The 27,294-nt window shown below is 35.9% G+C and overlaps 4 protein-coding genes and 1 long non-coding RNA gene across 6 annotated transcripts; 3 read left to right on the top strand and 2 right to left on the bottom strand.

The window, feature by feature from the left end:
• Positions 7,835 to 11,704, top strand: LOC109713191 (purple acid phosphatase 2-like). The gene is made up of 8 exons (XM_020237186.1): positions 7,835 to 8,223; positions 8,757 to 8,957; positions 9,047 to 9,158; positions 9,483 to 9,709; positions 10,258 to 10,396; positions 10,504 to 10,724; positions 10,991 to 11,112; positions 11,227 to 11,704. Exons 1-8 carry the CDS (start codon positions 8,014 to 8,016, stop codon positions 11,411 to 11,413), a joined length of 1,419 nt encoding a protein of 472 aa, XP_020092775.1. The 5' UTR covers positions 7,835 to 8,013; the 3' UTR covers positions 11,414 to 11,704.
• LOC109713193 lies at positions 8,108 to 10,262 on the bottom strand. The gene is made up of 3 exons (XR_002217060.1): positions 10,006 to 10,262; positions 8,726 to 9,701; positions 8,108 to 8,200 (listed from the first exon to the last, which is right to left on the bottom strand). It is a non-coding gene; the product is annotated as an uncharacterized LOC109713193 (long non-coding RNA).
• LOC109713192 (low-temperature-induced cysteine proteinase) lies at positions 12,968 to 22,999 on the bottom strand. 2 transcript variants are annotated; one of them, XM_020237188.1, is made up of 7 exons: positions 22,964 to 22,999; positions 16,001 to 16,495; positions 14,956 to 15,191; positions 14,709 to 14,849; positions 14,009 to 14,440; positions 13,486 to 13,607; positions 12,968 to 13,337 (listed from the first exon to the last, which is right to left on the bottom strand). In XM_020237188.1, the coding sequence occupies exons 2-6, from the start codon at positions 16,455 to 16,457 to the stop codon at positions 13,509 to 13,511; spliced, it is 1,365 nt and encodes a 454-aa protein (XP_020092777.1). In that variant the 5' UTR covers positions 16,458 to 16,495; positions 22,964 to 22,999; the 3' UTR covers positions 12,968 to 13,337; positions 13,486 to 13,508. The 2 variants fall into 2 exon arrangements, with proteins under 2 accessions (XP_020092777.1, XP_020092776.1); XM_020237187.1 differs by having other exon boundaries at positions 13,491 to 13,607.
• On the top strand, positions 18,287 to 19,924 carry LOC109712753 (agglutinin alpha chain-like). Its single transcript, XM_020236504.1, has 2 exons — positions 18,287 to 18,364; positions 19,688 to 19,924. Exons 1-2 carry the CDS (start codon positions 18,287 to 18,289, stop codon positions 19,922 to 19,924), a joined length of 315 nt encoding a protein of 104 aa, XP_020092093.1.
• On the top strand, positions 23,957 to 27,216 carry LOC109713190 (jacalin-related lectin 3). The gene is made up of 7 exons (XM_020237184.1): positions 23,957 to 24,034; positions 24,575 to 24,790; positions 25,014 to 25,472; positions 25,601 to 25,843; positions 25,920 to 26,288; positions 26,376 to 26,591; positions 26,673 to 27,216. Exons 1-7 carry the CDS (start codon positions 24,032 to 24,034, stop codon positions 26,964 to 26,966), a joined length of 1,800 nt encoding a protein of 599 aa, XP_020092773.1. The 5' UTR covers positions 23,957 to 24,031; the 3' UTR covers positions 26,967 to 27,216.

Raw genomic sequence — 27,294 nt, 5'->3', positions numbered from 1 at the left:
TGCTTATGGAATTACATTCAAGATGCTTCTTTTGGTAGTACATATGACATGATTAATTTGATCTAAATTATATACTTCAGGGATTAGAAACTTGTCTTGTACTGTGTTATCTATGAAGAGAAACTGCATCATTTACTCTACTGGTAAGCATGATTCAGGCTCGCAAATCTCTGAGAGTAATTAACTGGAGAACTGGTTTGTTAGCGAAAGCGATTTGAACTCGTGTTTGATTTGAAGGATTTTAGGCTCGAATGGAAATTGGAATGGTCGATCCCTATGTTGGTGTTTGGTTTGAGAGACTAGTATTTGGGTTCGTCGATTCAGATATCAGCGAGAACGACTTATGAGTACGAAGACTATCGTACTCATAAGAGTATACTAGCCGGACTCTCTCTCTATATATAGTCTGGCTCTGTTTCTTTTAAAGGCGTTTAAGTATTTGATGCTGGTAAGTTTTACACCGTTAGGTCTATTCCTTATGCTATTCCATCAATCATCCACTCAATTTTAGGGAACTATTATTATCTTAACCCTACGATCCTTTATTTAAAAGCTGAAAATCTATTGAAAATCTACACGCACTAATAATTTGGTGCTTTTAAAAGCATAAAGCTCAAATATATATATATATATATATATATATAGTTGGACTGGGCTACTATTAGTTGCTATCAGTTTTTTAGCCTTTGGATCAACTCTTTTCATTATTTCTAATCATTGGATTAAATACTATAACCTAGTGGGGACCACTCAACCCTAGGGGGACCACTCAACTCTAACTGACTAATATCATCCTGACCGTATAATTTTTCATCCAAGGGTTAAAAATTTGATAGCAAAAAAAACGTTTTACTATTAATAGTATTCCAGCCTAATTCTATATATATATATATAGAGTCCGGCTACTATACTATCGGATAAAATAGCCAAGCTTTGTAGTATTAGTTTTCTACCTTAGATTCTATCCTTGATCATTTCATCCGTATAGTCTATACTAGTAAACAACCACCTACTCAACCTTAGGGACCACTATTAATTAATCGGGAACACTATCATCCTAATCGCACATTCTATATTATATATATATATATAATTATAATATATAATAGTCCGGCTATTATACTTTTATGAGTACGATCGTTCTCGTACTCATAAGTCGTTTACGGATGAAGAGGCTTCCGAATCGACAATTCCATACCGTAAACATTTCTAGAGCATTTAAAGTTCTAGAATCAGTTTTAAATTTTTCGACATCATTTACCTTACATCAATCTCACAAATTGATAATTTTTACGATCGGTATGGAATACTTGCTAGTTTAACGGTGCAAAAAAATTGGAATAGGTTAAATTTTTGATAGAAAATTCTATTCACAACCTAGATAAAGACCAATAACTGCGATCTTAAATTGATGATCCAATCATCCATTTTAGGACGTTGTTCGATTTTGACCGTTCATTTTATACCCTCTTAATGGGTTTATTATGATTTTGAAAATTACGAAATTATTTTCTACAAGTTTAAATACTTAGATCATATTTAACGGAGTGATTGTCGATTCGGAAGCTCCATTATTGAAAACAACTTATGAGTACGAAGGCCCAATACTCATAAGAGTATAGTAGCCTATTCTCTCTCTCTCTTCTCACTTCTCTCTCTCTCTCTCTCTCTCTCTCTCTCTCTCTTATATATATATATATATATTATATATATATATATATAAAATATATATATAAATTGAGCTAGAATACTTTAGAAGCACCAATCCTCTGTGCTTCTAAGTTTCTAGCCCTTAGATTACTCCTTAATTACTAATACCCTTGGATCAAATACTATTCCACCTACATCACCCTACCACCATCATCTCATGCCTACATCTCTCCATCAATGTTAAAACTCAAACACTATCCCTTTGGCTGTTTTAAAAGTATTCTAGTGGGGCGTGTTGGCTCGCTTCTTTTTAACCCTGAATCGGAATCGGGAATGGTTGAATCGTTTGTGTTGTATTTGGTACGCGGAGTCCGATTCCGATTCCGATTCTGATTCCCGATGGAATGGGAATCCCCCAATCACCTTTTTTTCAATCCGGTCTAGGAGTCGATTGAAAGTGAATCGGACGAATGGATATTTATTTGGTTAAATTTGTTTTTTTCAACTTTTTTAATTAAAATATGAGTTAAAATTAAAAATTAAATATTAATTTTAATTTTAATTTGAACTTAAATTAAAATTAAAATTTAATTAAGTATTTCGAATCTAACTATGAATTTGAATTTAATTAAATTTTAATTTATATAAGTTTTATTCAAATTATTTCAAACTTAAATTAAATTTATGAATTCAAATTAAAATTTAAATTGTATTTAAGTTTGAATTTGAATAAATCAAATTTAATTTCATATTTTGAATTATCTACTCAACTTCAAAGTTTAATTTTTTTTAAAAAATTAGATTTAAATTAGACATTATTTCAAAATTTTGATGTAATAATTTAATATTTATTTTTAATTTGAATTAAATTATATATTATAAATAAGTTAGTATATTAATTTGATTACGTTTTTTATATCCATCTGAAACCAAACACTGACAATGAAAATGATTTATTCCGATTCCGATCCAACTTATTTTGATTCCGATTCCAGTTCCGACTCCGACTTCGAACCAAACATGCCCTATATAATATATTATATATATATAGGAATGATATATTTGCACGGAGGGGAAATGGAATAGAACCGAATGATAAAATCCAATAGGAATGATATATTTGCCACACACATTCGGCAGTGTATATTCCAATAGAAATGGAATAGAACGGAATAATAAATTCCCTTTATATATTTGGTTTAGAATAACATTCCAAATTGGAGTAGTTGATTCCCATCTATGCTATTTAGTTGAGATGGGAAAATAATTGTTATAAAAAATTAATTCAAATAAAATTCAAATTCAAAATGCTTGATCGAATTTAAATTTCACATCAAGTTCTTATCAAGATATAAAATTGAAAAACTAAATTTTGACATATATTTTAATTAAAAATAAAAACTAAAAAATTAAATAAAAAGATAAAATATAACTGTGGTACTTTCAAAGCAAGTTCATTCGGAAACAAGAATCGAAACTCTCGTATACCAAACATACATAGCAACGACCCGACCCGCTAGCAACAATAACTTGTTGAGCCCAAACCATCGACCCAAAATGCTTAAGTCCGATTATTATTAGAATCAGTAATCAGTATCCCATCCGATGTGGGACTATAATCAGACAGTATCCCATCCGATGTGGGACTATTGGGAGTGTTACAAACTCTCCCCCTGTTTAGATCCTGACGTCCTCGTCGGGTCCAAATCAGATCACAGACATACTAGGACCATTACCAGGCAATGTGAGATTCTAGAGGTGGCTCCTACGGATTCAAGAGGTGGCTCCCACCAAAACCCGTTGGTGTAGCACTTTGTCCCGCATACTTCCGGCTGGTATTCGGCTCTAATATCAATTGCAACGACCCGACCCGCTAGTAATAATAACTCGTTGGGCCTAAATCACCGACCCAAAATGCTTAAGTCCGATTATTATTATTAGCGTGTAGGTCTCATATAAACTGATCGGAATCAATATCCCATCCGATGTGGGACTATTGGGGATGTCACATATACAAACGAAGCAATCCATTTTCATTCTGAATTCAAATTCCTGGTTGAAAAATTGTCAAACCAAACACGCTCATAAACTTAAGCTCAAAGAGAGAAATACGCTTTAACATATTTAATTAACATAATCATCTCTCCTTTAGCATCTCTTGCTATAATTTTTTGAACTTCAATTTGCATGTACATATATAGAACGTAAAATAATATCTGCACAAGCTTGAATGATAGTTGACTTGCACGTTGACATTTCAGCATATAAAAGGAATGTTCTCTTTTCTTAAGAAAAAAGAGTTAAAATGAAAAAACAAGGAATTTTCTCGCATTGTCAACTCTCCTTAGATAACTCTTAGATTATATATTTTTTAATTTTCTCATAAATAATATCTTTTTTTAGAGGATAATTATGCTCGCCAACCTTATTTATTTGGCTACTTGTTTTGCTTTACCTAGTTGCATATGGCTTGTGAGGGTAGTTGATTGTTTTAGTAAACTCTCTTTTGATTCCCTCCCTACTTCAAAATAACAATAATAATAATAATAATAAAAGGAACTCATTTAGTTTTTTTTTTTTTCGAAAATGAAATATAGAGAATATCACAAGAGACTTCATATGATATATATATATATATAGAGAGAGAGAGAGAGAGAGAGAGTCCAGCTATGGTGCTTGTAAAAGCACCAAGCACTTGATGTTTGCAAGTTTTTTACCGTGAGATCTACTCCTCGGATCATTTTCAACCATTAGATTAAACTATTTAACCAACCACCCACTNAATGATTAAGATTCACCTGTTCACATTACTTGAAACTAATAAATTAACACAACCGGCCGTCACTAAAGCAAGTGGCAAAAAAACTTATTGGTTGATACTCGAGACCCAAGTTTGAATTATAGTTGATTCACACTTATAGCTAAGTTTATTTCGAAATAAAATAAACGAAGCGGATAGAGTGATATCTATCTCTCAAAAAAAAAAAAAAAAAAAAAAAAACAAGAAGAAGTAGAGACGACATAAACCTGATGAAGGCATTAAGATACCGTCTGACACTATTAGACGAAACAGAGCTAAGCCGAAGATATATTGAAATATGTTTTCCATTAGTCAGTAAAATCATAAAAAAATTATATATATATTAATCAAAATTGGCGTGATCTATGAGACATCTCAGGATTTGAAATAGTATATATATAGAGTAGGGTTACTGTGCTATTAGGAACAACAGCCCTTATGCTCCTAACTTTTTAACCACCTATTAATTTTGATGAGTGATTAAGATGAGAAAAAAAAGAAATTGGAGAGAAATTCAAAAAGAAGATAAATTGAGACACCCAATTTCTCCCAATTTTTCTTCTCTCTCTTGTTCTAATGACCTATCAAAATTGATGGATGGTTAGAAAGTTAGAAACATAAGAGCTGCTGTGTTCCTAATAGCACAATAGCCCTACTCAGAGTCATTGGTGCACTATTAGGTTTTCGGCCTTTGAATGAAGAGATGTGTAGTTAGGATGATAGTGGACCTCGAATATAAATAATCAATTTCTTAGCCAACTGCATTACGGGCTTGTTTGATTCATCTATTTTAAACTATAGAATCAGAATGAGATTCATTGATTTCATAGTTATTATTTGTTATACATGAATTTGAATTTTCATTTTCATTCCATTCTAGAATGAAAATGATCCAATCCATATATGGTCTAATCTAGTTTTGAATTCTGGATTGGTGCATTTCAAAGTAAACCATTTAAAACTCTCTCACACAAACACCCCTCTCTCCTCTTCCTTCATCACTCTCCTCTCTCTTGATCAGAATCATTTCTCAAAATTCTAGATGTCCATTTTGATTTCTATTCCAATAATGAACCAAATATTTTTGTATGATTCGTCATTCTATTTTTCATTCGAATACAATTCAATTCTATTTTTCATTCTTATTCCAATTATGAGCCAAACATTCTGTAAGAATTTGTTTGATTGTATGTAGTTACAACTACATGCATTTGTAACTACATATGATCCAAATCCGGTATTTGATTTGATCCATTTGTATTCAATTATTTAAATTGAACCTGCATGGAAAGGACCAATTGGAGTCCTTAGAATTACGCTCAAATTGGTCATAATTCCAACTACAATAGCTGAAGAGAGTAACTTTAAATAAAAAATAAACATAATTTTCTGATTACTCTTATATAAAGTAATAAAATTTCAAAAATATAATTATCAACTACATACAACCAAACAAATTATTTACAATTGCAATATTTTTTATTATATTAAACCAAACAAAATATATATAGTTGTAACTACTATATTTTCAACTACATGCAGTTTCAATTATAGTACATTTTTTATTGCATTCAATCAAACGGCCACTAAATATTGTCGCTAATATTTTTGAAATGTTATCCCTATATTAATTTAACTTTTGCATTATATATTTGGCAAAATAAGGCTGGGATAGCAGGATAAACTATCACTGTGAATCTTTATCTGCATATCAAAACACACATTTATAAACTTTTTTTGTTAAAAAAAATCTTTTAATATTTTACTTAAATTAAAGTACTATTTTTTCCTCAGGAGACTTTTGCCTTCCTATACACAGGGCATAAATTGACACATCAATGTAACACTATATGTGCTGTTCTTATTTATCATTTCACAGAGACATCATTGTCACAACGAACAATTTTATGCAATTCGTATATTATAATTATATCAATTAATTTCCCCACATAAAAACAAACAAAAAAAGATTCGACCTTAGCTTCGCGTTTTCATTAGAACTCAAATAAAGTATCCTGTATGTGATGTTGAAACTTAGAACGCGACTACCATGCAATGCTCTCTCTCTCTCTCTCTCTCTCTCTCTCTTTCTCTCTATTAAAAACAGTCAAAGAAGGCTTAGTCAAATAATCTACAATCCATATCTTAAGATGAAAATTCTATCTTTTAGATATCCCCGCCTGACTTGTTCTGATAGGAATGCAAATAGAACAGATCCGGAATCCAAAGGGGTTCTCCACCTGCCGCTTCATTTCTTATCTGATCGGAATAGATTCATGACATATTAATTTTATTCCTATATTTGGCCCCCAATTACCGTGCTATTCGGGTGATCGGTAGAAGAATGATTTTTGACCAATTTTGAAAAGATCGGAACATATCAAAGGAGAAAGGAAGAAAAGAGTCTTCCGCCTACTGCTATATTTACTTGGTGGCTCCATCAGTGGTGGATCAAACAGGAGCTCCATTAATCCGAATCCATTTGCACCCCTATGACTAGAGCTATCATTAAAAAATGACATTATAGAATTCAAAAAGACTTATTATACCGTAGCGTAGAGGAATCAAATAGTTTAGGATGAATCATTAGCTTTTCAGTAGCAAAAAGTTTTTTGAGCTATTGTTATTATCAATCAGTTAACTTTTTTTTTCATTTTGCAGTGGAAAATACTCTAGATGCTTCACAATATATTAACATTTTGGCAATTCCATATGACAATTTGAGCTGCATGCATAAATCAATCAAAATCTCCTCAATATCATGTGTTAACATATCAATATGCATCATCTGCTTTCGATCTCATCTCTTATGCTAGTGCCTACCACCGAATTGTAGTCTTTTCTCTGCTAAAAGTTTAGATGATTGACTTAGTTGTGCACAGATGTGCCTGTTTTTTTTTTCCAACAGTAGATGATTGTAAGGATGAAAGTAGAACAATATTAAAATTTACGGCTGTCGAATGTTACTTGTGGTCTTGTTTGGTCCTGCCATAGAAAATGGCATAATTGGATAAATATAGTCTGAATAGTGCTATTAGAAGTACTTTCTTATTTGCAAATCGAATTTGCCTTCTTGCTTTCTATGCTCATAATCATAAATCTGCTTCTCGCTGCAGCAGATGGAAAGTTCCAAGTTCCAACCTTTGTCTCTCTGTCAGACACTCTGCTGAACATTGTTCAAATGGAAAGCAGAAGCAAGAATTCCAGTCAAATTGGCATCTAAAAGTTTCAAGGACAAAAATAAGACTTAGACTGAGAGTTACAGTAACCAGAAGTTCAATTTGTGCACACTTTCCTGATGAGAGTGACATACTAACACAACATCTGTATGAAACCCAAACCTCTCTTTCCAATGCTCACATTCAAAGTCAACTGCTTCTTCCAAAATCCACCCCCCTCATTTTTCTCTTCAAAGTAATGAGCACCTTCTCATGAATATTCCCCTCCTCTCCTGCTACTCTTCTCTTCCCCTATTTATAGAGACCCCAACATGACCCAGATCTGTAGCTGTGTGGACTTGTGCAAATACAAACTAGAAACAGAAGAGGAGGGGAAGAGAGAAGATGGGTGGAAGCAGCAGAAGAGCTCATCCTACTACCCATGTGGGTCTACTACTTCTTGTGGTTTTCGCGGCGGCGCTCGCGGTGACGACGCTGACGTGCGTTGACGCGGGTGTCACGAGCGCCTACAGGCGGCAGCTGCTGGCTTCCGTCGACATGCCGCTCGACAGCAACGTCTTCCGCGTGCCACCTGGCCGCAATGCCCCTCAACAGGTGAGAGAGTTCGGATAGAAAGTACATACCAGCCTATCTAGTGAGTGGTGGTGATGCGTTTTTATTCATTTGCGTGAATCATTGCTTAAATTTATCCTTATACTTAACTGGGCTTTCGAAAGACATGGATGCAAAACTTTGACTTCAAAAGGTATGAACATAAGAAATCAAGCTATTTACTGATTAAATATGTACAAACAAAGCTCAGCAGGGTATATATACAATTATATTTTGTGCAAATGTGAAATTTATTCTATTATCCGCAAATCAATCGGATAGGAAACAACACAGGAAGTAGTAGTCTTAACTCTTAACAAGTATAGGACTAGTAATTAGAAATGTTGTCATGTTCTTATTTGCGAGTCATACATTAGAAACTGTCAAACATGTTATACCTTTTTTGTCCTATAGAATGCATCCTACTAAGCTTTTTTCCTTCATTCTGATCAGTTTCATATCTTTCTTTATCATATATGTTCTCATTCTTAAGTGAACTTCTCACCTAAAGTGTTTGATCTTTTTGCTCGACGAAGGTTCACATAACTCAAGGTGATCTTGAGGGCTCGGCCGTGATCGTATCATGGACTACTGCCGACGAGCCAGGATCTAGCAAGGTGCTCTATGGAACCTCAAAGGACAAGCTCAACAAATCCGCCAAGGGCAGCTACACTCGCTATCAATTCTACAACTACACCTCGGGATACATTCATCACTGTGTCCTCAAGGATTTGATGGTGATTCCTACTCACTTTCACAGCTTATGAATTCGAATATAAGCAAATAACTTAAATAAATTATTCTCATTTTTTTCGGTAATTTGCAGTATGATACAACTTACTACTATACCGTCGGAGTCGGGCAAACAGAAAGGCAGTTCTGGTTCAAAAGTCCACCTAAAGTCGGTCCCGATGTTCCGTATACTTTTGGCCTCATTGGTAAATTCCCTTCATGGGTTCTCCTTTTCTCTTTTTAGTTTATCCTCTGGTTCCACATAAACATGTACACAACAAATGCTTTCGAGAACCGATGTCAGTGTAATAGAAATTGTTATTCACAAAACAGGTAAGCCGAATCTGCATTTTCATGGTAAATTAGAGTACATCAATTCCTGCACTATTAATGTCGACACCAAACGAGATCTTAACACCTATAAAGTTTTCAGAGCACCTTATGGATGTACATTCCTTGCCGTAGTTATTTTGGCACCAAGTCTAGTCGGTTTTTGTGTACTATAATGCAATCTAAGTTCTTTCGTGCAGGTGATCTTGGGCAAACTTATGATTCAAACATTACGCTCTCACACTACGACTCCAATTCGAACTCTGGGGCGTTGCTTTTTGTGGGTGACCTCAGTTATGCCGATGACTACCCGTTTCATGACAATGTGAGATGGGATACCTGGAGCCGGTTTATTGAGAGAAGCGCCGCCTACCAGCCTTGGATTTGGACAGTCGGAAACCATGAGATCGATTTTGCTCCTGAAATTGTGAGTAAACAGCTAACAAAAATAAGTATACATTAATTTTAGTGTTGTTTTCGATCATTTGCGAACATCATAATGTGTATATGATCATTTGCTATTTGCTGTTATGTCTTCTACATCTCAACCCACATGAACAGATGATACAAGGGGAATATAAAGAAGAAAAAGGTGAAATTGAAATAAGCATTGCTCAACCTTTAGAAATTTAAGAAAAGGGGAAGCATTAGTCATGGTTAGTGAGGAAATTAAAGCAAGAGAAAAAGCAAGAATTGTTAGAAATAATTAGAAAGAGAACTTACATTTTATGCTCATGGCTCGACCTTTTCTTGTGCTGTAAAGCTTTCTCAATCACTGTACTATTCTCTGTCATGAGTTGATGTTGTTCAAGCTTGAAAAAAAAAAAAATTCACCTGATGTAGCCTGTAAACTCTATTATAATACAGTTTACAAAAGCTTTACTTTTCAAATAAGATCTCAATGAACTAGTATGCTGACTTTACAACCGAAAGAAAAGGAAAAACTGAAACTGATACGCTGATGTACAATTGCAGGGTGAAACTGAGCCATTCAAACCATTCCTACACAGGTTTCCGACCCCCTACAAGGCTTCGAACAGCACGGCTCCTTTCTGGTATTCGATCAAGCGAGCCTCCGCCCACATCATCGTCCTTGCATCATACTCTGCATACGGTTAGAATAAACTTTTGAATCCAAGTTTGATGTAATGGATTTGTAGCCTCTCTCTTCAAGATAGTTCAACTATTTGGTACTTAATTTTGTTTCCCTTTCTTTACTAGGTAAGTACACTCCGCAGTACCAATGGCTTCAGACTGAGCTCGCCAAAGTGAACAGAACTGTGACCCCGTGGTTGATCGTTCTCATGCACTCGCCGTGGTATAACAGCTACAACTACCACTATATGGAGGGCGAAACCATGAGGGTACAATTTGAATCATGGTTTGTGCAATACAAAGTCGACGTGGTCTTTGCTGGCCATGTTCATGCCTACGAACGCAGTGTAAGTTTCTAGTTTCGTGAGTTTTTTCTGTATTATTTGTAATTTGTTCATTATTCAGTCCTTTTCAAGTTATATTTCAGATATTAAGTAGACGATTTTGGGCAAAAATTTTCTTTTTTTTTCCTCTTGGATTTGTTTTCCCTACTTATTTTCTGTTTTCCTTGAATCTACCTGATGACTATCCTACCTTAGTACGAATTGCAAAATCAATAGGAGCATACTGATTCGATTTATTCTTAATTTGCCGCTTCTCCCCCTCATTGCAGCATAGGATATCAAATATCGCATACAACATCACGAATGCGAAATGCACCCCGGTCTCTGATCAATCAGCTCCGGTCTACATTACAATCGGCGATGGCGGAAACATCGAAGGGCTTGCCAACAAGTAAGATTCTTGCAAAGACTCAAATCCTCTATGAAAGCATTTTCACAGACACTGCCCGAATTTAGTTCCTCTGGTTTGATAAAAAACTTAAATTTTTCCTGAATAACACTACAGCATGACGGAGCCGCAGCCTAGCTACTCAGCTTTCAGGGAGGCCAGCTTCGGCCATGCCATATTCGAGATCAAGAACAAGACGCACGCCTACTACAGTTGGCACCGCAACCAGGACGGGAACGCCGTGGCTGCCGATACTATGTGGTTCACCAACAGATACTGGAACCCAACTGACGACTCCAAGTGATAATCCTTCATATGTTCTTTGATCTTTGATTTGCTTTTGAAATAAACATAAGCCTCTGTTTTTTGAGGCAGGTGAGGTTATTTTCTTACATCTCAGTGTTGGATGCTTTTCTCTCTTTTATAAATTTTCTTCTTTTTAGGGGAGGGATTTGATTGGGTTTGTTGTTATTGAATTCATGAGGATTGTTGGGTGTAATTGATGATAGAGTTTACATGTTCTTTGTGTGCTATGATCATATTGAACAAACCATTTTCTCATAATAGGAAATACCACTAATGAGCTTATTTATAATGCCGTGGAGGAAAGGAAACTTAATCCTTCTCGCTTGTCGATATCTAATAATGCTTTCAAATGAACCAACTAAGAACCGTCGTGTTTGGATGTTCGAATAAGTTATCCAACTTGAATAACTTATTCAGCACAAAGATTTGTAGGTATGACTGTAACCGAAGAATTTGATTTTTAACTCCTTGAAAGAACTAGATATTTACAACTTGGTAGGCTAGCATATTACACATGTGAGATAATTTATCTTATTTCCAAAATATAACTTGAAGTTGGAATCTGATTTTAAATATTTCATCATACTCCTCATCCAAACATGAGAAAATTGAAAAAAAAAAAAATACTTAACAAAATATTCATGCATCCAAACATGGCCTAAAAGTTGCGTCATTTGTTTTGACAGGAGAGGGTTACTTCTACCATGTTACCACTGCCACAAAGTGAAAAATTCAAAATTGCACATCATGCAATTGGCTAAAATCAAACTTAGATTTGATATCACAAAAAGGAAGGGGAAAAAGTCTTCATATTGCATAAAGACTAGATCAAAGAGTGTGTAATACGCAATAGATTCTGCAAAATTTCCTTCAGGCTCGCCCACCACCATGCGCGCAGACAAGCACACGCTGCACATGTGCATGCATAGATACCGCATGCTCATTCACATGTCTGTATTTAGGCAGGTATCTTGATCTATACTAAGAAACTAATTCATGTTATAAACAGCACATATGATAATTTCTTCTTAATTGCTCTTCTGCAGCCATTAGTGAGTAATAATAAATTCTCTACCTTAAAAATTCTTTGCTGTAACAAACACAGCACAAAGGATGCAGGAAAGATTATGAAAAAGTCGACATCATACCAGAGATAGACTTCAGAAACAATGTTGTTTTACTCAAACATGAACATGCAGAAGGACAACCACATACAAGTATGCTACATTCTTGTTTATTACAATACAGGGATCGAAGGCAATTAGAATATTCTCTTTTAATTTGTCACTCTAGACAAGATCCCCTTTTGCTATTATCAAATCAGACAATTGTGCACAAATTTAAAAAACGTATATATGCGCATTAATTCAAAAGACTATAGAGCGCAGTTGAAATCGCCAGATACCGCTACATATAGAATCATTAAGCTAAGTTTACAACAGATTGGACTCATTGGAGATATTTGAACTATTCTCGGCACAAGTGTAACTGATTACTATCAATGTAGATTATTTCGAGAGGAACTTGCAATGAATAAGCTTCAAACAGAGGATGCCAAATAGAGCTATAAATAATCACAGAATGCTTTAATAGAGTGCTGATACAAACTGAACGATTTAAAACTCTAGTCAACGATACAAACTTATTGCGATCATACAAGCAATTTTACATTAATGATACAAAATCTATCATCATATAAAGTGGTATACTAGTTGGGATTATTGAACATTAAATTGCACAAATAACAATTCATCAATGACCACAGAACACCACACGCAACTAAAGGTTATCAATCGGTATAAGATGGAGGGACTTCTGTAAGTATATCAATTGGCAAATCGGAATGAGTAGAGGGATATCTGAAGTAAATTACCGATCCGCAACTTTACATCGAGGGAAAGATACAGCATATCCATTGAAATCTGGAATTCGGGAAGTCAATGCAAAATTGAAGTGTGAGACGAAAAAAAAAGAAAAGAGAGAGAGAGAGAGAGAGAGAGAGAGAGAGATTTTGCCTGAAAAGAGAAGGGAAAAAAAAAGGAATGACATGAAAATAAGAAAAAAGAGAACCTTACTGTTATTGGTGTAATATTCTACACATCCCACAGGTCAAGTAAATTATTCCAAGATCCATGTTTCAGTAAAGCATCTTTCCTCTTAATGGCTTGTATGCCTGTGGAATTCCCATTAGCCTGCGATTGTGCAAGTCAGGACAACCCATAAGAGTAAGCAGACGAGAAAGCAAGGACAATAAGCTGCTGCAGTGAACTAATAGGAGACTCTAGGTTAATGTGTAATGGTAAGTTCTGAAATGAACAAAAATTAGCAGAACAGATTGACATAAAAGACAACTCAATATTTTACCAGAAAAAGAAAAATACAACTCAAAATTGACAAAATCCATGGCCAGATGAACCTTGAGATAAACAAGCTGGAAAAGGTGCACCTCTCAACTTTTGGACATTTTGACTGCATCTAAGTTAGCAAAACGACAAGGAATAAACAATTTTTTTGGTTTACCAGTAGCTACTCAAGCATGACTAATGATTAATTCACGACTAGATTATCTTTATCTTTAGCGGCGCAAAAGTACCTTAAAGCATTGTTTCCTGTTGGTATCACAAACAGGATAATCATGCGGGCAGCAGGACTGATGATCCTTGCAGCAAACTGCATTGTCCAGTTCGCAACAACTCCATGAAAGGCACAGTCCTAAGACACGCCAAGAGCAGCAGCAGGTACTTCCAGCTGGACAGTAGGTCAGGAGGCTGCATTTAGTTGGACCGGGTCCGGGTGAAGGGGGAGGATTAGGGCTTGTTTTTGTAGGGTAGGAAGGTAACATATTAATGCCACAAACCCCTTGTGAGCTATCGCCATTACGAAGCATATGGATATACCCATCCATACCCCAGCTTGTTCCCCATGAGTTCTTCACAATCCAGTAATCGACTCCATTTTGTGAACCATAACCAACAATTAACACAGCATGATCCAATGATGTCGAACATGGTCCGGTAAATATACCCTAATAGGAAAAATAAGATGAGCACTTAAGTTAGGCCTAAGATAAAGTATACATCAGAAAATGGAAATTTTTTTTTACAAATACACACCCAAAAAACCTGACTATTTACTAATAAACACCCTAAATAAAATTATGATTTACATACATGTCCCTACATAATCTAAATTCATGAATATCCTTCAGAAACTTTTCTAAATGCTCTTATATTAGAGGAACATGAAAGCAGAACAAACCTGTAATACTTTTAAATCTTAAAAGCAGAACAAACCTGCGAATATAACTGAAATGCTCTGTCACTACCACATATTCCTACACTCACAGGTTGTGTTGCCACAGCCTGGAGTAATAATTTTTCGTTGTTCGAGGGCACATCAGTGTAACTGTCTATGTTTACAACCCGACGATTCATCTGTAATAGGAAAACACGGTCATTCTTTAGCATTTGATATGATGGAGTAAAATATATGAAGAGAAGAAAACGAGGGCAATTTTATTGGCAGGATGTGAAATACTACCTTGTTCTTATTACATGTCTTTTCTGTGCCTAGATATGGATAGTCATCTTCTGTGTCGATTCCTTTATTTTTTATCACCCACTGAAAAGCATAATCCATGAGTCCACCGCCACAACCATTATTATAAGATCGGTCGCAATCAATTAATTCCTGTTCAGAAAGGCTGACTAGAGATCCAGTCACAATCTTATTAATTCCTTCTATTGCTCCAGTTGCTGAGAAGCTCCAGCAAGCACCTAGGCAAGTAACCAAACAATAAAAATGAACAAAATAAAGTTCGGTATAGTTCACAAACATTAAGAACAAACTGATAACCTTTTTCGAGATTCAGAAACCAATGACTGTTTTTTGTTTGCTTCTCAGCTTATTAATTCCTAAGGATCAATACAACTGCGTAAATAGAAATTCCCACCTTTCTCCTTCAACTATACCTTTTACTTTTAGTATGAAGTTTTTTTTTTTTTTTTTTTTTTTTCTCCAAGAACAAGCAAAGTGAGGTCAAATATGAAACGTAGATCTACATCATCAACTAGCCTAAATAAGAGCTGATACATAATTTTCCGCCATCGTATTTTTCTCATCTTGATTACTAACTAGTGCATGAGCTAAGCTTCTTGAACATCTCCTCTACTCAAGAAGCAGAACCCGAAGATAGCAATCAAACAAAGACTAGACTTTTATAGCCTCAAAGCAAAAGCTCCAATCTGAAGCATCGACTTCTACCTTCAACAGTAAGCTTTTTGGCAAATTTATATTAAAAGTGGTAGCGCATCTCAATCGCTTTAATAAGGGAGCTCCAACTGGGCAAAACAAGACCTGAGGTGATTCCCAAAAGTGAATAAAGAGGATCTTGCCTCAACTTCTTTACGTTTGGAAGGAAAAAGAGCTCTTTACAGAGAGTATCAAGAACCGTTCCTAAATTGAAACTTCAATCAAAATCCCCCAATATCCAAATTAACAAATCGTATTCTAAAAACACTTCATTAGTCCAAGATCAAGAGAACCATCCAATAATAGCAAGTTTAATAGAAATTAAGAATCGTACCACAGCTGCCCTGATCTTTGACTTCGGTGACGGCCCCTTTCTCCCTCCAATCGATCGACTCGGGCACGTCGCCGCTGAACCCCCGGAACACGGGGCGATCCCCGGCGCGGCGCGGCGCCGCGGCGGAGGCGAGACCCGGGGCGAGCCCTAGGCGAGCGGCGCGGAACTCGTCGGGGGTGAGATCGGCGAAGGCGTTGAGGGCGAGCGCGTAGGAGGAGGCGCCATCGGCGGCGGCGTTGTGCGCGGCGACGAAGGCGGCGTTGTCCTCGAAGGCGCGGAACCGCGCGAGCTTCTCCTCCTCGGAGGCGTAGCTCTTCCCGTGCTCCTCGCACCATGATTCGAAGAGCTCGGAATAGGAGGCGGAGGAGGAGGAGGAGGACGAAGAAGAGGAGGAGAGGAGGAGGAGGAGGAGGAGGAGAGAGAGGAGTTTGGGGAGGGGCGTTTTGGGAAGGGCCATGATTGGTGGGGGAAGGGGCGTTTTGGGAATACGAGGAGGGAGAGAGAGAGCGAGAGAGATTTGGAGAGGTGTTCAGAGGGTTCTAGTTCTGAGCGGACGCAGAGTTTACTTCGATACGACCTGTGGCGATCGCGCACGTGGAGCGCGCGCGTGCGTTGAGGACGATCGCCGCGTTACACCGTTCCCTTCCACTCGCTGTTTCATCACGCGAGCACCGCGAATTTCAAAGCATCGCGATCGACGGATGATGACGCGATCGCAGGAGAGGGAGTCGGGGGTTCATGCAGATAAAAATACTACGGCGCCGACTTTGCGACTCTTTCTCTGTCTCTCTACTGTTAATTCGTTGCCGTATTTGGGAGCTCTCTCTCGGTAAATTCGTTGCCGTATTTGGGAACTCATTGCAATTCCAACTCGCTCTATGACATTAGTTAAAGCGAACTCAAATTTAATTTTACTGTTTGGAAAAAGAGGTGCTGAATTATTTTGATTTTTTTGGGTTATATATTTTAAATTGAATTAATTGCATACCTCTTTCTGTAAATATATGAAATAGTAAAAAATATCTCAATAAAATTTAATTTTTAATTTTTATCCCTACAAAAGTTCAGTAATACTCATATGTTGGCATTCATAATGAAGAAAGTTTTAATTAATAAAAATATTTGGAAATTGTTTTCTAATTTAATTAATTGAAGGAACGTTTGGAAATTAATAAAAATATTTTGGTCTAAAAGAGATATATTATATAGATATTTTTGAAGTTTTGAATAGCATTTTCTTAACAGTTTCACTGGTTATTATTTGGAATATGAATTAAAAATTTGAGGATTCGATTTGTTCTCTACAGCAAGATTTTAAGTGCCCGTCAGTACGGGCTGTATTCACCGTGCCGTACCGTGCCAATAAGATACCGGTACGATACAGACCCCGTGCCGATAGCACAGCTTAAAATTTTTTATTCTTTAAATTAGTAAGTAATTTTCTCAACAAAGTTCAAAAGATGTGATAAAAAGATATAATAAATAGTTAAAATATTTTGTTGTTAAAAAAAAAAAATATTTTATACTATTATGTATCGGTGCACAAGAATTTTTTTGACCGGTATTCATCGGCACGGCTTGACACGCACCGTGCCGTAACGTACCGGTAAGTTTCCTACGCGATCCCGTGCCACGACACTTAAATAGTTGCTCTGCAGTTATCTTATTATACTAGAATGTAAAAAATATTATAATAAATATTCGATTGTATATATTTGGGTCTCTTGAAACTTAAAGAGCCTACCAACTTCTTTTATTTTTCTTTTTTTTTAAAAAATAACAGGGGAAATAAAAAAGTCGTAGCCAAAGGTTAAAGCCATGTGCTTGATCGATTGCTAAAGCAACTAGTGGGAACTCTGTTGTTGGTTTGGGACAAGAAAATTAATAAGGGTGTCACGCACTTAGAGAACTTAAACACATAGTTTTCCACATTAATCCTCGTGCTGCCAAACTTAATTAGCCTCATACTTATCCCCTTAATTAAAATCCCCAAAATATAGTTAATTAATTCACCATGAACATCATCTGCCTCCCTATAAATACCCTCACCATGCATGCATCACATCCACAAAGCAAGCATTTTAACAAAAACTTCTTGTGGTACATAACAAACAAGTAGTTCTTCCAATGGTGAGTTACATGATTTTATCATATTGCAACATTTGATTACTATATATTTATAGCTTATATTCTTAGTAATTTACTATCTGTGTTCGGCTACTTGATGCAAAGGCCGGAGTGGTGAAGGTGGGGAAGTGGGGTGGCGGTGGCGGCGGCGCATGGGATATGGGGGCCGCGACGAAGATTCTGGGCATCAGAGTTTGGCACGGTGGCGCCATTGACGCCGTCCAGGTCATGTACGAGGTTGACGAGAAGATTCAGTGAACTCCTCAGTATGGAGACAATGGAGGAGATCTTACTGAAGTAGGTATTTAATTAGATCTTCTGTTTGGCCTAACTTCTGCTTTATATGAAGGCGTTTGCTTTTACGACCTCACTTGGTCCGTGAAAGGTGGTCCAAAGTGCCCATCACTTTTCTAAACGAGATTCTATGTTTAATCCCTCATAACTCTGTCACAATAGTTTACTCGGTGGTTTTCACTATACTTTACTTACAAACAAATCTCGTAATAGTTTACAAACTGTACAACTGAATGACTGAATTTCATATTTATCTTTTTGTGATTTACATCCTTTTCACCCATTAAACACTGCCACGTACGCTAGTTTGTAAAGTGTTGCAAAAATTTATGGCTAAATTACAGAAAATCACCATGTTAAAATCCGATTTTTTACTTTTTTTCTTCCCGTCATTTAAAAATCTACACTTTGTCCCCTTGTAAAATAAAAAATATGCACTTCACCCCCTACCGTTAGTGATCCGTTATGGTTCCGTTATAAAATATTTTTATGCCAAAAAAATCCCTCTGCCCTCTTCCCTGTTGCTTCGCCTCCCTCCGGCTCGCCGCTTTGCCGCCGCCTCGCCCTCCTCCATTGCCTCGCCCTCACCCCCGTTGCCCTTGCCTACCTCTCCATCAGCGCCCATCTCGATTTCCTCTCTACTGTCGCCGAAATCGAGGGACGACAAGGGTGCAGGAGGAGAAGGAGAGCAGGTGGAGAAGAAAATGGAGAGAAATCGCGGCCGATCGAGGTGTGAATCGTGGCCGATCGAGGCGGCGGTTGAGGAAGATGAGAGAGAAGACAAAAATGGTTAGGGCCAAATAGTCATTTTACACACCGTACCCCCCTGTGAACATTTTTTATTTTACAAGAGGGCAAAGTATAGATTTTGAAATAACAGGGGGGGAAAGCGAAAAATCAAATTTTGACATGTTGATTTTATGTAATTTAGCCAAAATTTATTTGTGAGTATAGTCTCTTCGTCAAATCAGTTTATACTGTAGATCTATAATACGTCATGTAAAAAACAGATGAGTCGCTTTAAACAATATTTTTAAAATTACGCTAATTTAAATTTTCTAAACTGATTTTTAATTTGTGAGCAGCATATATAATTAATGTTCCATATACTATTGTTACCAATTAAACTTCTTAATTTGCATGCTCACACAACTTGTGCACACACTCTTTTTAATTAATACTACATAAAACTAGACACATATAATGTATTAATTAAACATTTAGTGATCACAATAAGCTTCATTTGTTATATATTTTCGTTCACAGATATCTCTCCAGGAAGGGGAGTTCCTCACATCAATATCAGGCTACTACGGTAACTTCGGCGACCTGAACGTCGTCCGTTCGCTTACTTTCGGCACCAATGTTAGCACGTACGGACCCTACGGTGCTGAAGAGGGAACCGCGTTCTCCGTTCCCGTGGAAGACGGAAAGATCACTGGATTTTTCGGTCGATCCGGTGCGCTCCTCGACGCGGTCGGCGTCTACCTGGGACCAAACTAGGTTCAAAAGGGTTTATATATGCTATACTTACATGTCTGGTGTAATAAATGAGGATATCACACAGGGTAAAAATGGGTGTCCTTTGCGTGCATGCATGTGTGTTTTATGTAGTGTTATTGTGTCTAAAATCACAAAAAATAAAGGGGAAAAGGGTTGCATTTGATTTAAGGAGTGTAATAAGCAAGGATATTATACACAACACATGCATGCACTTGCATGTTGTTATATACATATATCCTTTATGTAATGTATCCATTCTCTTCTCACTCCCTCTTTTGAGCTCATTGATTGATTGGAGTTGGTCCACCAAAGATTTTCAAGTACTGAAGTGAAATTCTTAATGGGATGCAATCCACAACATCTAAAAAATCTAAGGGGCTCTTTGGTTGCGTATAATTATAACTTAATTGTAGTTATAATTGCGTGCAGATTCAAATTCGGCGCTTTAATCTGATATTTTTTAATTCAGTTGCTGCAGTTAAAATAGCACAAAGAAGCTCAATTGCTGAAGTTGAATTTATGTCTAAATTAGTCACAGTTTCAACCGCAGTTATCTGATAGAGTGACTTTAAATAAAAGTTGTTTACCTCCTCCATAGCTTATAAATAAAAAGTACTTTTTTTTTTCTACATAGAGATAATCTTATTATTGGATATACACGGCACGTTTGATTCAAAATAGAAATCGAAATTGGAATAGGAATAGGAATGGAATGGGATCCATAAATGGATTGATAAAACTCCTCGTTTGTTTAGATCATAAAAATAATCAAAATACCGACCGTCCCTAGAACAAGTGGCAAAGGGTTTGGTGGTTGGTATCCGAGACCCAAGTTCGAATTCTAATTGATTCGCATTTCCAGCTAAGTTTATTTCTAAATAAAATAAATGAAGCGGGTAGCGTGCTACCTATCTGTCAAAAAAAAATAAAGAAGTAATCAAAATAGGAATTGTATTCCAACTGAAATTTATATTTTAATCAGAATTTAAATTTACTATCCAAATTCATAATCAAAATTTGAATCTAAATTTAAACTCAAAATAAAATTTGAATTCACAATTCAAACTAAAGTTTAAAGTCAAAATTGAAATTTAGAACTAAATTCAAAATCAAACTTATATTAGAATTTAATTTGAACTTAAGAAAATAAAAATAAAAAATTGAACCCATAATTCAATTCAAATTTAACAGTTACAATTTATTCTAAATTAAATATAGATTAATATTTGAATTTAAATAATTTTTTGTGAGGGAAATTTTTTTTTTTTTTTTCTAATCCCTTCCGAAAAAAGAAGGATTCTACTTTTCTTGAAATAAAAATCAAAATGTCAATCACTCGAACTAAACACCAACAATATAAATAAATTATTCCGATTCTCACTCCAAGCCTCAATTCCTTAACCACATGGAGCTTTGCTCGTTTTGCTCATTCATGGGTTCGAATTTAGGATATTGCCCAATTTTTGTTTTATTTAAACAATTAAAATTTTAATTTTTTTATATATGTTGTTTGATATGATAAGTTAATAAAAATTCAATTAATTAAAAAGGATTTTTAGGGAATTCTCATTGTACAAACGACTATCATTCGATTCAAAAATATTGAAGTTGAATTGGATGAGAATTTATTATTACTAGGTATATATTATCAATAATTTCCATACCCCTTCTTAGATTAGTTATAACATTTTTATTACTATATCTATATGTATGAAAATTGAATGCCAAAAATAATCATATTGAAATAATTTCTCATCTTTTTGCCAAATAGTAAAGAAGAATAAAATTGAATTGCACTCTGATTTAATGTAAATAAATAAATTTATTTCTAAATAAAGTCAATTAAATTTTTTTGGAAAATGTATAAGGAGCCTCAGCAGCATGTACATGAACTTCCAATTTTAACAATTAGATTTAAATTTAGCTGGAAATGTGAATCAACTAGAATTTGAATTTGAAATATCAGATACCAACCACTAAGCCGTTTACTACTTGCGCTAGGACAGTCAGTAATTAAAGTTCTTAACAAAACAATAGTTTTAGTAGTTTGTGTAGCATATAATTTTATGAAGCTTCAAAACACAAAGATATTTATTTTTTGTACTCTAACATGTAAGAAAAGTAATAAAAATTAAAGTTCAGTTCAACCCTTCAATTGTCAAACTTAACTATCAAAATCAGAAGAAAAAATAAATTTTGTTATCTTCTGATGTATTATAAGATCATATACACGACATCTGATCAAAACAGGTGTGTAATTATTAAACTACTTATTAAATTATTTTATAAAATTTTAAAAATATAATTATTATAATTAAGAGGCAATTGCTTATATATTTATGAAAAATTTCAGTCTTTTTTATTTACCTCACTTGGAAGATTAATATAAAAAAAACGTTGTAACATTCTGAGTTCTTTCAAATATATTTCTAAAATTAAATTCTGTTAATGAACTCAGTTATTATCTTTATAAAATTACTATTTTACCCTTACAAATATACTTTTATTGTTCCCAATTGTTCTTGTTTCCTCTTAAGTCAGATACCAAAAAGCATTTTGACTTTTTATTCTTTCAAATATATTTCTCTACCGTCACCAATTTTTTTTATTTATCCGTATATTAGAGACAAAAAAATTATTTTGATTTTTTTTTAATTTTGGTAAAAATTTAATCTGACTTTAATTCGAGATGACGTAGGTAACGTCGGATTTATTTTTTGAATAACGAAGAAATACACAAAAAAACATATTTGAAACAAAAAAGAGTAAAAATATAGAGTTTGGCTACTATACTATCAATAGTACCAAGCTTTTGATACTATCGAGTTTCCTGCCGTTAGATCTGTTTTTTAATCATTTCCATTTGTTACATTATACTATTCAACCAACCATCAACTCAACTCTAGAGGACCACTATCATCCTAACCGCACATTTTTTCATCCAACGGCCAAAAACTCAATAGCATCAAACACTTGGTACTATCAATAGTATAGTAGCATAATTCAAATATATATATATATATATATATATATATATATAGAGAGAGAGAGAGAGAGAGAGAGAGAGAGAGAGAATGGTATGCTTCTGGAAGCACGAAGCTCTCCGTGCTTCCAAGTTATTTTCAATGTTGGGACCTTCGTATTAACAATCAGCTCTGTTATACTTGATCTAGAATACTTGAAATACTTAGAAAATAAACTTTGCGATTTTTCGATATTATTTGCTTAGTGATCGAAGGGACTTAAAATCAATAATTTTAATAGCCGTGGTCAGCCGTTTGCAAGTTTAACGGTATAGAAATATCCAAATTATATAAAATTTTGATAGAAAATTTTTTATACTATATAAAACAATATCAATATTTTTGATTTAAAATTTTAATATCAAATCATCCAATTTTATAAGATTTTTATTTTCAGCCGTTGATTTTGAGCCACTTCGATCGCTAGGCAAATGATATCGAAAAATCGCAAAATTTATTTTCCAGATACTTCAAATACTCTAGATTAAATCTAACGGAGCCGATCGTCGATTCGAAAGTCTTAACATCAAAAATAACTTAAAAGCACGGAAGGCTCTGTGTTTCCGAAAACATACCAACCTCACTATATATATATATATATAATATTTTAAATGTTTAACAAATATATAAATAATTATTTTTAAAATTAAAAAGAACAACCACGATAAGAGACTCTCTACACGCTTTTGTTTCTTAATTAATTCGATGTTCATGCAAAAGAGATTCCTTAATTCCTTCCGTGTTTTTGACATTCTTTTATTCTTGAAAGACGCACACGCACCCAAAATTTCGGTGCTGTTTATCGTTCTCTCAAAATAAAATTCGTGCGCTTTTAATCTCCTTCGTGAATTATTGGAATCTCTCAAACGAGACAAAAAGAAAAAAAAAAAAAAAGTAAAAGAAAAAGAAAAAGAAAAGGAAAAAGAAAATTCCTGGGAATCTAGTTCCATTTGGAGCATTCAATTCGTTGATTGATGTGATATTGAACATTGAATTCCTCATATTATATAAGTAAACCACGCCTTAGCTGTGTTGTAGTAAAGAACATAACCTTGTACGTACGTGCCCCCCAAATTGGAAGAGGATGGTAATTTTTATTGCATTTTTTAGTGATTTATTTGCTTAGGAATAGTACATGGATTGATTTTGGTTTTTGGTGTGTAATTAATTCGTAGAGTTTCACTCTACTTTAACGTAGATTCTGTGAAAAATATTGTGATTGCGAATAATTAAAATGTTACATCATTTTTACATTAGTCGTATGCCAACGGTTAGCCAATTAAATTACGGTGTGAAATTTGATTGTAACAATTTTAAATAATCGAGCCAAAATTAGAACAAATTAAAGTTTAAGTGCAAATTTTAGTAATTTGCTCGTGATAGTATTTGAGCTGATTTAGGTGTTGGAGTGCAATTAATTTGTAGAGCTTCAAAGATGATCAATAGAAGAATATGGCAGTTTTTGTTTCAATATGAGTTGATTTTTGGTGCTTGTTTGCATTGCAGTTAATTTTTAGATTTTTCGCAGAACATAGAAGAGCATGGTTAGTTAATTTTAGTTGCAGTTTACATGAATTGATTTTGATGTTGGTGTGTGATTTAGTATGTATGTATATTTATATAATAGAGTTTCAAGGATGGGAAGGAGAAGAACCTGGTAGAGGTAGGGCCATGGGGAGGGCTAGGAGGGAGCCCCTGGGATGATGGTGTTTACACCACTGTGAGACAGGTGGTGGTCGTGCACGGCGCCGCAATCGATTCGATTCAGATCGAGTACGACCGCAACGGCAGCTCGGTTTGGTCGGGGAAGCACGGCGGCAACGGCGGCTCCAGAATCGACAAGGTCTGTTTATGTTACTGAACCATAATTTATCTGTCTACATAGTGCATCAGACTGTTCATGTCAGAGATTGATAGTGTGAAAATCTAGTTCAGACTGATGTAATCTGAATCACAGACTGCCCTTTCGACAGTAGTAATAGGTCGCGAACCGAGAAAACTAAGGAAGAATTTCAGAATTTTTTCTGTCTTTCGATCTGACGTTTCTGCTACAAATTGTTCGGCAGGTGATGCTCGAATACCCGTACGAGTTTGTCACTTCAGTAAGCGGTTACTACGGGCCACTGTCGAGCGGCAGCCCCGTCGTCATACGATCTCTGACAATCGCGAGCAATCTCACAAAGTACGGGCCGTTCGGCTCTGAACTCGGAACGCATTTCTCCCTCCCGGTGAGCGGCGGAAAGGTAGTCGGTTTCCACGGCCGGTCAGGGTGGTATCTCGACAGCATAGGAGTCTACCTCAAGAAACTGTGGAGCCCGAATCAATCCATGGATTTGGCGCCGTCTCAGAGTATGAGACTCAGTGATTGTAGTAGCTTTAGTTCCGTCGAGAGAGCTACTAAAGGAGGATATGACATAGTTCTTGCGGTAAGAGAAAAGGGGGACACCTTCAAGATTCTCACGGGCAGCTATCCGAGCGAAGCGCTGCCTTCGCAGCGATTCAAAGAAATGAATCTCCAGAGCAGGGTATGAGATACTAGACTTTCTGCTACTTTGTACAAGTGCATGTTCATTCTTACATACATCTATTATGATATGAGAAACACAAAGATACTTGGGCTCTGGTTATTGTTGAGCTTCATCACTATATGCAGGCGACATCGTTTCCGAGTTATGCTGTAGAGGAAGGTTCATCATCTACGGGAGGGCCCGTCGCATACGGACCGTGGGGGGGAAGGGGCGGTGTCATGTTCGATGACGGCGTATACACAGGTGTTAGGCAAGTTAACTTAACGCGCAATGTGGGAATAACTTCGATGAAGGTTCTGTATGATAGAAATGGGCAGGCTGTTTGGGGAAATAAGCACGGCACGAGCGGAGGAATCAGTCCTGACAAGGTGAGACAACAGTTTTCGGGAGTAAATTTTTATTGCTAACTGCGTGTTTGGACTAACTCGGTAACTTGTATTGTAGATAGTATTCGATTTTCCGATGGAGATATTGACATACATAACTGGCTATTTCGGAACCATGATGTATATGGGACCTGCGGTGATCAAATCGCTCACATTTCACACGACGAAGAGGGTTTACGGTCCGTACGGGGATGAGCAGGGCACATTTTTCTCTTCTTGCTTGACCGAAGGAAAGATTGTAGGGTTCCACGGTCGGAAAGGATGGTTTATAGATAGCATTGGAGTTCATGTTCTCGAAGGAAAGGTTTCGTATCAGCAAGATCATGCTAGTGATCCAAATGGTGTAAGCGATATGGCGGTTAGGGGGGTGAACAGCTCCTTTCGATCGAATAAACTTGTCCCGACACTGAGGAACAATGGAGAAGAGGTAATGAACCTTTCAAAGTCGATTCAATGCAAAGGTTGGCAAGGTAAAAGGACAATAATCGTCGAACATTGCTTGACTCTCTTTTAGGTTACTTATGGCGTGGTGAAAGAACCGGTTCCGGTCGGACCGGGACCGTGGGGTGGAGACGGAGGTAAGCCGTGGGACGACGGAGTGTATTCAGGGATCAAACAAGTTTATATCTTACGAGGTGAGTTCATAAACTCGATACAGATCGAATACGACAGGAGTGGCCAATCGGTTTGGTCTACGCGACACGGAGGTAGTGGAGAAACCTATCATAGAGTAAGCACCCAAAATTATGTGTACTAATCTCAACTCTGTCTTAAACTTATCTCGCTACTGATTCATTACTAACTTGCGCAGATTAAGTTCGAGTACCCGCACGAAATCCTGAACTGCATAAGTGGCTACTACAACAATCAAGATGACGGCCCGAAGGTGTTAAAATCGCTTACGTTCTTCAGCAACAGAGGCAAGTACGGACCGTTCGGAGAAGAGACAGGCATTTATTTTACGTCCGCTACTACAGAAGGCAAAGTGGTAGGATTCCATGGCAGAAGTGGATCATACTTGGATGCGATCGGAGTTCACATGCAGCACTGGTTAGGCGAGAAGAAAACCACCACAAAATCGATCTTTTCTAAGTATTTCTTTTGAGTTAAGTCCATGAATCTGGACTAAGATTGATTCATATATGAGCTCAATACGCGGTTTACGTATGTTTACGACTTCGTATATGATGTATTGCTATGAAGATCTAGAGAACAGCACTACTAGTTTGAAAATGGCATCTTGTGAAGATCTTTAGATTGATGAATAAGTGCATGACTTTGTTAAGAGTTCAAATGTAACAACAATCAATGTGATTTCTATATATGCATGAATACTAGAGTTTTCATTTTGTGACCTTGTGGAGTTTTCAGATGATCTTGATTGATACTGAAATTGAGATAACATTTCTTTTTATTGTACAATTCTGTGCTTT

Source organism: Ananas comosus, linkage group 7 (genome assembly GCF_001540865.1).
Source record: "Ananas comosus cultivar F153 linkage group 7, ASM154086v1, whole genome shotgun sequence".
Taxonomy (NCBI): Eukaryota; Viridiplantae; Streptophyta; class Magnoliopsida; order Poales; family Bromeliaceae; genus Ananas; species Ananas comosus.
This window is presented reverse-complemented; position numbering and strand designations above follow the sequence as displayed.